General features: G+C 38.4%; 1 protein-coding gene across 10 annotated transcripts in view; it reads right to left on the bottom strand.

Moving 5' to 3' along the window:
* The window catches only part of camta1 (calmodulin binding transcription activator 1), a 1176955-nt gene that overhangs the window by 218204 nt on the left and 946195 nt on the right, over window positions 1-12556 (bottom strand). For all 10 annotated transcript variants that reach the window (XM_031905360.1, XM_031905359.1, XM_031905362.1 and 7 more), the window contains exon 6: window positions 11923-12076. In XM_031905360.1, coding sequence (XP_031761220.1) covers window positions 11923-12076 — 154 coding nt within the window. The remainder of the gene's footprint in view (window positions 1-11922; window positions 12077-12556) is intronic.

Here is a 12556-nt window from a genome sequence, read left to right as displayed (position 1 = left end):
AGGGCACAAAGAAAGAGATTGACGTGATGGTGGAAGTTGTTTGGAGATGAGGTTAGGGGTAGCGGATATTAGCCACTGTTAAAAGGGGAGGGGTAAAGGAAAAGGGTTAGCCACAGGATTGCAGGATTGCAGGATTGTGAACAGCGGCTAGTTGTGGGAATCAAGTTGGATAGATTGCTTTAATGTTTAATATGTTGTGAAGTGTAATGTACTTGTTCATTACATTATGGTTAATAAACCTGGCTGTGGCTTTTCAACCCAACAAAAGAGTTGTTTGAGTGCTTATTACGGTGGGGGGTTTGGTGGTCCGAAAAGGGCCTTAATTTGACACTGCATCTGTCATGGCTGGACAGAGACCAGTTGGGTCAGTCATTGCTCTGTAAGTGGCTCTTGGCCAAATAAAAGTTGTGAATGCCATGGGATGCCATTGCAGTTAGATAATCCTAGTAAATGATGTCTCCTATCTACAGTATGCATGTGGATATCATTCAATTTAATATGTCATGTTATTTTACAATTGCCTGGCTAGATATCAATAGTAACACTTTCCTAAAGTAGTAGTATGAAGGCATAATGATTAATCATGGCAGCTTGTTACATACTAACTAATTAAAGGACGGGTTCACCTATTAGCTCTTAGTATGTTATAGAAGGGCCTATTCTTAGCAACTTTTCAATCAACCTTTTTTAATTTTTTTTTTTTAGTTTTAGTATTATTTGTCTTCTCTTCTGATTCTTTCCAGCCTTCAAAAGGGGGTCACTGACCCCGGCAGCACAACAACTATTCCTCTGTGAGGCTACAATTGTATTGTTATTGTTACTTTTTTATTACTTATCTTTGTATATAGGCCCTCTTCTATTGCTATTTCTGTCTCTCTTTCAAACCAATGTGTGGTTGCTAGGTTAAACTGGAACCTAGCAACCAGAGAGCTTCTGAAATTCCAAACTGGAGAGCTGCTGAACTAAAAACAAAATAATTCAAAACTAAAAATTGCAAACTGTCTCAGAAAAGCATCCTCTACATCATACTAAACGTTAATTTAAAGGTGAAACCCCCCTTTCAAGAACCCCAACAAGTCTGTGGGTTCAGTGAATGTATGGGATGCACCGGTTGGGTAATAATATGGATAACTTTAAAATAACAGAATAATGAAAGCGCCTTTGCTTTACCTGATTTTTTTCCTGTTTAAAAGTTTTGCACCCATCTTTTTGCTGAGAGGGCTGTTTCCTCTTGTTTTTAAACCTTGGCACACTAGCACATGCAAATTGATAATTTTTCTAATCAAATTTGTGACTGCACCGAAAATTTAATCAAATGTCCTTCTTTATGTTAATGCGTTCTTTTTGCAATATATTTCAGCTTCCTTATACTTGTAAGCAAATTAAAAAAAAAGAACCTTGAACAGTACTTTTAGATCATGTGTATATATATATATACAGGTATATATTTATATATTCATATATAAAGCCATTCATTTTTAATGACCTATGTGTTTTGTGCTACAGCTGCAAGGTATTAATAGTCAATGTATTACTGCCCAATAGATTTTAGCATAGTTCCTGGTTCCAGAAACAGGGAGAGACAGGGTAAATTACAAAAGGGCAAAAGTGATGAACCAAGATCGCCTGCTTCCTATATCCCTGGTCCTAGGTCTATCTCTACTAAGCATTGATGTGTTGCTGGCCTTATGCTCTCTGGGCCACCTGCATAGTTCAGCAACATTCAAAAATAGTATTCAAGGTTGCACACAGAATTTCGAGTGATTCTCCCCATGTATAGATACAGTACAACAACATGCCCTGTATAACCTTAATTCTTTTTAAGACTTAGGTCCAATCTGTCTCCCATTGCATGTGTTTTAATAACTCACAGGATAACTAAGAGCCTCTAGATAGTTTTCAATGGTATGTGCTGAACGAAGCAATTTCTGAAATGCTTTAGTTGTTTCTACTCTTCAGCATTGCTTGGAGACTTTAGGAATAAACCAGAGCCTATACAATAAATGGTTTCTGTGGTGTGTGGGGCTCTTTAAAAAATTTGGTTCGGAAGCTGGTGATGCCTTTTCAAAAGGAAACACTTGGGGGCCCATTTATCAAAGTACGATTGCCTCCGAATACAAAAAAATCGTATTTTTTCCAAGTTTTAGCACCTTGCGTATTTTCACCTATTTTTTTGCTAATTTGCGTGACTTTTTCATACTGTGTGTCAAAAATTACGCAACAAAATCGAATTGTCGAGCACAGTACGAAAGTTTCGGATTCATTCAAGCTTCGGTATCATGACTTTCCTTGGGCCAGGTTGGAGCTGCAGAGTGCCATTGAGTCCTATGGGAGACTTTCCTTGGGCCAGGTTGGAGCTGCAGAGTGCCATTGAGCCCTATGGGAGACTTTCCTTGGGTCAGGTTGGAGCTGCAGAGTGCCATTGAGCCCTATGGGAGACTTTCCTTGGGCCAGGTTGGAGCTGCAGAGTGCCATTGAGCCCTATGGGAGACTTTCCTTGGGCCAGGTTGGAGCTGCAGAGTGCCATTGAGTCCTATGGGAGACTTTCCTTGGGCCAGGTTGGAGCGGCAGAGTGCCATTGAGTCCTATGGGAGACTTTCCTTGGGCCAGGTTGGAGCTGCAGAGTGCCATTGAGTCCTATGGGAGACTTTCCTTGGGCCAGGTTGGAGCTGCAGAGTGCCATTGAGTCCTATGGGAGACTTTCCTTGGGCCGGGTTGGAGCTGTAGAGTGCCATTGAGCCCTATGGGAGACTTTCCTTGGGCCAGGTTGGAGCTGCAGAGTACCATTGAGCCCTATGGGAGACTTTCCTTGGGCCAGGTTGGAGCTGCAGAGTACCATTGAGCCCTATGGGAGACTTTCCTTGGGCCGGGTTGGAGCTGCAGAGTGCCATTGAGCCCTATGGGAGACTTTCCTTGGGCCGGGTTGGAGCTGCAGAGTGCCATTGAGTCCTATGGGAGACTTTCCTTGGGCCAGGTTGGAGCTGCAGAGTGCCATTGAGCCCTATGGGAGACTTTCCTTGGGCCGGGTTGGAGCTGCAGAGTACCATTGAGCCCTATGGGAGACTTTCCTTGGGCCAGGTTGGAGCTGCAGAGTGCCATTGAGCCCTATGGGAGACTTTCCTTGGGCCAGGTTGGAGCTGCAGAGTGCCATTGAGCCCTATGGGAGACTTTCCTTGGGCCGGGTTGGAGCTGCAGAGTGCCATTGAGTCCTATAGGAGGCTTCCAAAATCATGGATAGAAGGATCAAAGTCAGAAAGGTTTTCCTGGCGTTTACGATCGTTCGGATATGAAAATTTCTGGACTTTCGGATCACCAATACGATATTATCGTGACTAATACGTTTTTTTCGTAAGCATTTTCGTGATATCTGCGATCATCAAAAATTATTGTATCTAATGCGAATTTTACCCATTTTGGGATTCTAACTCGTATTTTGATGAATCAGCCCCTAAAAGTCTTGTGTTTCCAACATCCATTGTACTTCTTGCACATAAAATGAGTCTTTTGATTAAACAAATATTCCTTTGGTAGTATTATATTTAGAAAAAGCCTCATTAGTCTATATATATATAAAAGAGTTAATCACAGAACTGGGATTTCTTGGGCTACACACCCTCCGTGATTCGGATCAGCACCAATGTGCAAGAGTACTTGTGATTAAATGACAAACACAGCTGCTACAGAATGGTAGCATTAGAAAACATCAGTAAGTCAACTGTGAACTCTTTGGAAGAGAAGGACTCATGTAAAGTAAGAGTGCCAATATTCCGGGCTGCCAAATATGGTGTTATGCTAGAATTCCGATGCCTTCTTGGATAGAACTGTAACTTTGTTTTCCCAGAATATGCTAAACTGTGTCATCTGTGGGCGAGCCAATTGTGATTAGAGTTTAAAGCTTTTATTGAAACTACCTTCCCGATACACATACACACGCATAAACACCTTTATGGGAACATCATTCTTTTCATGGGGTCCCCAAGCGGAGCATTAGAGATAATTTGTGGAAGGACTTAATACAGTTTTCAGATGACCTGCAGCTTTTTACTGCTCTTTAGTGTGTCACTTATATTTGCCTTTCAAATATAAAAATGGTCTCCATCCTACATCTCATTCAAAAAGTTGTTTGGAATCTTTATGTTCTTATGGCTCCCTTGTCTAGAATGGAAATTTAATATATCTGCCTTTTTTAAACTCAGAAAGAACACTCCTGTGAGATGGGCTTCATCTCCACATATATAAAGGCAATGAGAACAGAAACAGTTTACTCTCCGTGATTAAAAACCATATAACAGATTTATCGGAGACTGCTCATCTTGATGTCAAGACACCTGCATTTCTAACATTTGGGTGACACAGAGACGTATATGCTCAATGAATAACTTCCAAGTGTAAGCCAACTTTTTTTTTAACATCATGGTATTTGGCAATGTTCCCCTTGAGTGGGGAAAATCTAATTTCTAAATGCATGGTATCAGCACCTCTGGCATTGAATAACTGATATGCATAAATGTCCAATGATGAATAAAATGTATCCACATTAGGCAGAATGATTTCTTTGTGATTTTTAATAGGAGTATTAATACTGATTGCAATTATCATTAATTATATTATAAGCAGACTACTAGCTATTATCCAAGTGAAACAAAAGTAAATTATTCTTAATTTATACAGGTGGCTATATAAAAGGCAATGCTTTATAAGCCCACGTGGCTAGCATTTGTGGTATATAAAATCAGGGGCTTATAGAAGATTTAAATCTTAAGAAGTTGGCCAGAAATGTTGTACATTATGTTTGGGCTTCTGTACCAGCCCAAGGCAACCCCAGCCCTTTAGCAGGGAAGATCTGTGCCCCCAAAGATGCCCCAGTAGCCCCCCATCTTCTTTTCTGCTGATTCCCTGTACATGCTCTGTGCTGCTGTCACTTACTGAGCTTAGGGACCCACTCACAATATACTGTATCTATTAATGATAAATGTCACAAAATAAGGCTGCTTAGCAATTAATTCAGATTATTAGTACTTGACAACTCTGAAACCAGTTCAATTTGCATTAATATTCAGCCCTGTAGCATCAACTTACATGACAGATGAACCTCATTTTCTGCTTTATAGTTTGTGATCATCCCTAAGCTTAGCTTCTACACAGCTGCCCAGAGCACACTGAGCATGTGCAGTGTCACTGACACTTCTAACAAAATCCAAAATAGGGAGCTCCTGTGACACCCATAAAGGCCTGGATCATTGCTGCTATAGAGATGCTGAACATTTATGATGGTGCAGTAAGTTCAGTATATAAAACATGACATTTATAGGGTTTAGTTCTACTATATACTGTATATTGATGGTGGAATATGGTGTTAAACCACAGGGGCAAAGGGACTGCAAGGCGGCCCCACTAAGATAAGAGTTTGGATTTTCTCACTAGAAGTTTGTTTGTCGTATAAAGGGTTAAATACTATATATATATATATATATATATATATATATATATATAGTGGTTAAGGAATATGGGTGCAATTGATGGTTATTGATGGTGAGTGAGCTAGAGGCAAGAAATGGAAGGGGGTTCAGGCCCACATCACTAGATGATGTACTGCATATTATAAAGGGGTTGAGGTATTTGTCTTTGCCTGTCTTTATGGCCCACTTTGACTTTAGCTGCTAAGGCTGTAGGAAGAGGGCTGTAATTGGTTTCACTTGACCCTATTTGGAAGCACTCAAATGGATTATGAACCTGCTCTTAGGCTGTTTCAGATTTGTAAAGTTCTGGATTGTTGCCTATTTTTTTTTTTTAATCTGTTATCATTTTCTAGGGCTTCACTGTTATACATCAATGATTTATTGTCCATCTGAAGATATATATTGTGTCTGTATAATTTATGAAGACTTCCTGTAATATTCAGCATTCATTTCATCTACAATATATATATATAAAAGGAACTGTGCTGCATTCACCAGTCTGTGGATTTAATTACTGTTTACTGTATAAACATTCTGATAAATCTTATATAAATCAAAAGACAAAGTTTTAAAGAAACAGTGATGCTAAAAATGGTCTAAAAAATGTTAAGACACTTGGGGGGAATTGTAATAAAAATCGCTGTGTAAAATTTTGTTTTTTCATATGTTGAGTGCTGCTCACAATGTGATACTGTTAGCTACACATTTATTATCGCAAATGTTTAACATGTGCTTAAAGATAGCATAAATCTTAATGCGAAAATAGGTTGTGAAGTTTTATTACATATATTGCGCACTTGCGCAAACTAAGCTCTCTCTAAAGCTTGATTTTAGCATTTCAACAAGCATAAGGGATCATTTACATTCCCTTGTGGTGCAAGAGCTAGAGATCTAAGGGGGGACAAGAGTGTGCCTTAGTGATCATCTAACAATCAGATGAGCGAGGAGCAGGGTGCAGTGCCAGGAGGCCCAAGCAAGCACTGTCCTTACCGCTTACCCTATTGACAGGGCCCAGTTGTGGCCAATGCCTCCTGCTGCTCCCTAACACGAGTAACCTAGGGGATGGGTAGGGGGCAGAAGAAGATGTTGCTGATATGAAGTGCAGGGGCCTGTGGTTATTTAGCAGAATGCAGTTTGAAAAGTGAAAAAAATGGAAATATGAACAATGCATTTTTAAAAGTAAATGACCCCTATAGAGTAGCATAGCATCACGTGACAAGTAGCAGGCCTTACCAAAAACAAAAGTTGGCAACATAATGACCCGCACACTTCTGGAAGGAGGGAGGTTGACAGCTCTGCAAACTGGCAAGGACTTACCAAACTTAAAAACTCTATGGCCAAATGATATAACTAAAAAGTTAACTACAAAGGACATATAAACCCTACGTTTTCCTACCATGTATATACTGTAAGTTGGGCACATCTTCCCCACACAAACCATACCATTTGTATTGCATATATCCCTGCAACATCACATTTCCCTAAAACAAATAGCAGCTTTCACCTGGCGGAGGAAGTTGGTTCTGGCTATTATGTTAGACATCAGATCACTCCAGCCTTTATAGATTATATTTTTGCTTAACTAACTATATTAGAAATATTTCCTATTTTGCACAGCCTATAACTTTACCAAGTTTTATTTTTACACTTAACTGTTCTTTTAATAGGAATTATTGTCCAGCATCATCTATCTATCTATCTATCTATCTATCTATCTATCTATCTATCTATCTATCTATCTATCTATCTATTATCTATCTATCTATCTATCTATCTATCATCGATCTATCTATCTATCTATCTATCTATCTATCTATCATCGATCTATCTATCGATCTATCTATCTATCTATCTATCTATCTATCATCTATCTATCTATCATTGATCTATCTATCATCTATCTATCTATCATCGATCTATCTATCTATCATCGATCTATCTATCTATCTACCATCGATCGATCTATCTATCTATCTATCATCGATCTATCTATCTATCTATCATCTTTTTTTCTATCTACCTTTCTTAGCTAGGGTCTATACTTAAATATACATTATCCCCAAGCAATGCAAATTGTACATCACATGCATTAAGACCATAGTTAAGTAATCTAGGACTCTCTCTCTATTGCTAAATAGAAGCTTAAAGCTCTTGGCTGACTAAGAATGCTGGGAGGAAACTCTCAGTAGAATTAACGTCCAGATATTGCTTTTGAGGGTGAATATGTTTCTCCAGAGGAAATATATTTGTAATTAAAGTTCCTCTTCAGTAAAAGATATATGTACTCTCCAGGAATGGGAATCAAAAGCAGAATTGCTCATACTATCAAGTGAAGTGCTTGTCAGCCACTTGTGTACAGACAAATTGGTTTGCTTCCACTGGACTGTATCTTCATTGATAGGGTACTTAGCCAAGTTTTAAGCAGTGACCAACAGTGCAGATAGATAATGTTAAATAAATGTTTTCAGGTAAAAGTTTTGAAGTACTGTATGCGTATGTTATACACACTTGTAACAAATACATTGTTAGCAATCATTGAAGATTTGAGAGCTTTATATTTCATATGTTAGAAGGCAGCCCAATTTTCTAGACTGTTTTGTTGAAGAGGAAATTCTCTTTATTAATATATAATACACAAGACTACCCTTTTAAATTTCTCTATATACTTACTGTATATACTGTGCTTAGAATTGTCATAGAGTATCAGTGCTTAGTGATGTTATGTGTGTAACATGTATAATAGGGGGTAAAATATAAAGCTATTGGAAATTAACTCACAGTTCCATGACCTGTATTGAAGCATTAGGACCTCAGCCTCAAGCCTTTATATGGTCTTGGAACTCTTGGGTATATCTTTATGTTTTACAATAAATGTTACTTCCTATATGTATGTATATATATAAACCAGGGGTGGGCAAACTACGGCCCGCGGGCCACATCCGGCCCGTCAGCCCTTTCAATCCGGCCCCCTTAAAAGAATGACGGGCCCTGATTGGTTGCGCCCCATGCGTGGGGGGCGCAACCATATAAAAGAATGCACTGGGGAGCCGGGGAACAGAAGGACGGGACGGAGGAAGCAGCGGGTCACTGGGGGGGAGCTGAGAGGCCCCATAATTTTTGATGGCAGCCCCGGGCGTAACGCTGTCCCGGCCCGGTCCGGCCCGTATGTTAGTTAATGGGGCCCCTGAGCTAAAAATTTTGCCCACCCCTGATATAAACAGTAGTTATGAATATAACATATATTGTTATAATCATCGTTTAGCATATAATCAGTTATAATCTCTCTGCTCCTTCCCTATATCACTCCAATCCTTGTCCTCCCATTCCATTCTGTTGCTTTCTTCTGTTTTTTTTATAGCTTTCCTTCTTTTTCTCATGTCCGCATGGCTTCTGTTTTTGTTTCCTGCTTTTCTGCTATAAACCTCCCAGTTTGCCCCTAGCCAAATAAAGCTAGCCTCATCAAACATAGCCAAAGTCCATATTGTAGGTTTTCAATATATGTCCTGAGCTGGATCTATAAAGATTATTTTATCCACTGTTGATCCATTGAGGATTTGCTGAAACGCTTGTTCCTTGAAGGCTGTAGTTGGGTCCTCCAAATGGTGTAATAGAGGTAACATTTTAAGGCACCCAGTAACTAATATTATTATGGTTATCCCTTATAAATATGAAATAATACCCAGTATGTTCTACAGGAAGCCATGGAGAATATGGTGGTAATTTTTTCCAACAAAACAAGTTGATTGAACATACCAACTCTCTCCTAGAACATATGGTTTAGAGCCCTAGGTTCCCAAATGTTGGTGCTGCCCTTCTAGAGGAGGACTCCAAGCATTTGTTGAAGAGTAGCTGAAGGCCAATATTTAGGGACTGGCTAATATTCCTATTGCGGTTACTTTGGAACTATAAGGTGGCCATAATTTATACATTTGTAATCCTGTCTTAAGTAAAAAAGAAAGGGGAAACCCACCTAATTATGGATAGAAACAGGTATCCTTTATCCAGAAAACTGTTATCTAAAAGCTCCAAATAATAAAAAGGCTATATTACAGAGAGTGAATAATTGTAGTTTTTAAAAAGGATTTCTTTTTTCTCTGTAATAATAAAATGGTATCCTATGCTTGATAGTAATTAAGCTGCATGAATCCATATTGGTGGCAAAATAATTCTGTTGGGTTTATTTAATGCTCAAGTGACTTAATGTATGATGATCCAAATTATGAAAGAATCCTTTATCAGGAAAACCCTAGGTTCCAAGCATTCTGGATAATAAATCTTATACCTGTATGTCTATTGCCCATAGAAACAAATATATAGGTTTTTCATACAAGGAACTGTATACCAGTTAATGACTGATGGTGATGGCCCAAAGGGTAACAACTCTACAATATCATATAATAAAACATATCATTCAATACAATACTATGAATGTGTTATTATTGTACATAACAGCAACAGCTGATTAGATGCAATATAAATAATAAAATAGTTGTAATAGGGATTGTTTTGAAGGGGGTTCTGAGTATTAAGACCAAATCTAATTGCAACTTTATTTAGGTCTTTCAGAGATTTTTACATAGTCAGACAAAATCCAGCTAATACAGGATAGACTCGTCTGTGCCCACGATCTTGCAATCAGCTTTAGCATTCAACTGAGTGATTGTATCTGAAATCTGAAGCGCACGGAGGCTGCAAGTATTTTATACAAGGCCTCCTAAGAAAGCAGCCTTTTGAGGATATTTTAATGAAGATTATTAAATCATTAATATGACAATTCTCGCTTGTGAAACTCCTTTTGCTTTCCAAACGCAAATAAGTCATGCTTACACAGAAGCCACATTTTCAGAGTGTGTAGCCGGTTATGTTTGTCCTCGCCGGTAGCAAACTAGCTGAAATTCTAATTATCGTAATTGCCTGGGTTTATTTGCCTGCTCTGGTCAGATTCCTAATGGCATATGTACTCTCTTTCATACATCCTGTGACTGCACAATTATTCTCTGAATATCTTTAGTTAAACTGATTGTTTTTATTTATACCCTATGGCAGTCGTCCCAAAAAAAGGAAAAAAAAAGACTGCAATGATGTTAGGAATATTTGCCATTGCTTCTAATTAAAAGAATTCATCAGTTTTACAGTACAGTTGTACATTTTAAGCCAAGCCAGGCACAGTTGTAATGATTTTGCTGCCACATTGTGTAGGGGCACAGGCTGGCAGTATAATTACTGAATTCCATTTTGGCTTACTATAATACAGTGTAGAGTATTCAGATGATGGTCTAAGCTAGATAGTCAACCAGTTGCTCTTCATCTGTTGCTGAATGAGAAATCTGAGAATCCTCAGCTAGCCAATTACTAGTAGAGGTAGATGGACAGTCACTGCAGGAACCCTACAGAGCTAACTAAATATATATCAATGTGGAATAGCTTGCTTTGGCTGGTTTCAATAAGTGGAGCCATATTTTTTAAAACCTTCACAATATCTCTGAAAAGACCGGTAACCCAGTCAGATTTACTGTTCAGCTGGTGTACATTCGTACTGTAAATAGGATGCATTAGCTCCACAATTGTGATATCCTTCTACAGAAATTGCTCTATAAATGACTGTGCAGGCTGAAAAATGAAAGTGCAGGACTTCAGGGCATTTGTTTGTATTTCTGCTACTGGAAATGTGATTCTTCTCAGTTGCTTTGTAAGTTTTCCTACTCAGAGTTAGGCGACAATAATGTTATTCATGTCTATGCACCTTTAAAAATAAAAACAATTATATGGAAATATTGTTATGGATACCAAATGATAGCATACAATATCAAATTATCAGACTCATCCATTGATATCTATAGACTTTTCCTGGTTTTTAGGAAATCTAATCTACTGAACTGTACAGTATGTCAACATGTTGGATATGTTGTACAATCTGGTCACATGTTAATTATCAGACAGAGGTAACTAGTAATTGGCTCACATCATGCAAGGCCTGGCATCAGAGCTGGACCACAGTTTCATCTGGCATTAGTTTCTAGAGAGGTCCAATGGGGCCCACACAGTCACCAACACCAATTGTGTGCAACCCATTTAAGATAGCTTTTAGGCTAAGATGCAAAAGGCATGCAAAAACCAGAATTTTATATGAAAAGTAGAGTCTGATAAAGCTGCGAGATACTTTATTCCACAAATAAATATCTATACAAACTCCTGAAGATACTTGATCTACTAGTGTTTGGAACAAAATAAATGTGGATATCTTACAGGATAAAACAAGATCAGCACCAAAATAGCCCCCCCCAGTCTTCTAGCATTTATATTTTAAAGGGAGGGCTTTATATGGTTGGGTATTTAGTCCCTGCTTTTCATTATATTAATTGGGTGCTCCAACTCTGAGGATCATAAGCTTTTAAGGCCAACATAGATATCTCTCAGTATAGTACATACATGTCATATTATTCATTGCAAAAGAGTTACTTACACATAGGTTTCAGCTGTCCTATAAGTTCCTCCTTGGTCCATTTCGCCCACTCTTTCTTGTCCGTGTTGAGTGAGCATATAATTGGACCGCACGGCTTCCCACAATCCTCAATGGCAGGAACATTCAAGTAGTGCACCAATACAATATCTGGATTCTAAGAGGAACAAAGAAACATACAGAGATAAGTTTTCACTCTTTTTTTTTTTTTTTTAAACAAAGTTATTCAATTTGCTGTTACACAAACCCATGGTATTAAGAAAGGTTCATACCAGGAAACACAACAGCTTATTCTCTATTAGCAGAGGGCACATACAGTATTGTAGCAAGCCACATGCGTCTGTTTACCCCATTTTGTATTTTCATTTTAATGTCAAATTGTATGTCACATAGGCCACACAGAAAGCAGAGCTCAAAACAACTTTTCAGCTGATTTATTAATGCTCAAATTTGAAATTATTCCATCATTCAATTTTTTTTGCTCTAAAATTCATGCATTTGAATTAGGGCTTCCAAAAGTCACATTTTGTGCGTCAAAAAACTGATGCCCACATCACAAAAAGAAAGTTTTGCAACATTTTTTTTTGCCGCTTAACATTTTCTCTGTTTCCTGAATTTTCCGTGCCTTTGATTTACA

This window comes from Xenopus tropicalis, chromosome 7 (genome assembly GCF_000004195.4).
Source record: "Xenopus tropicalis strain Nigerian chromosome 7, UCB_Xtro_10.0, whole genome shotgun sequence".
Lineage (NCBI taxonomy): Eukaryota > Metazoa > Chordata > Amphibia > Anura > Pipidae > Xenopus > Xenopus tropicalis.
Note: the sequence above shows the minus strand (reverse complement) of the source record. Positions and strands in the feature narration are given on the sequence as shown.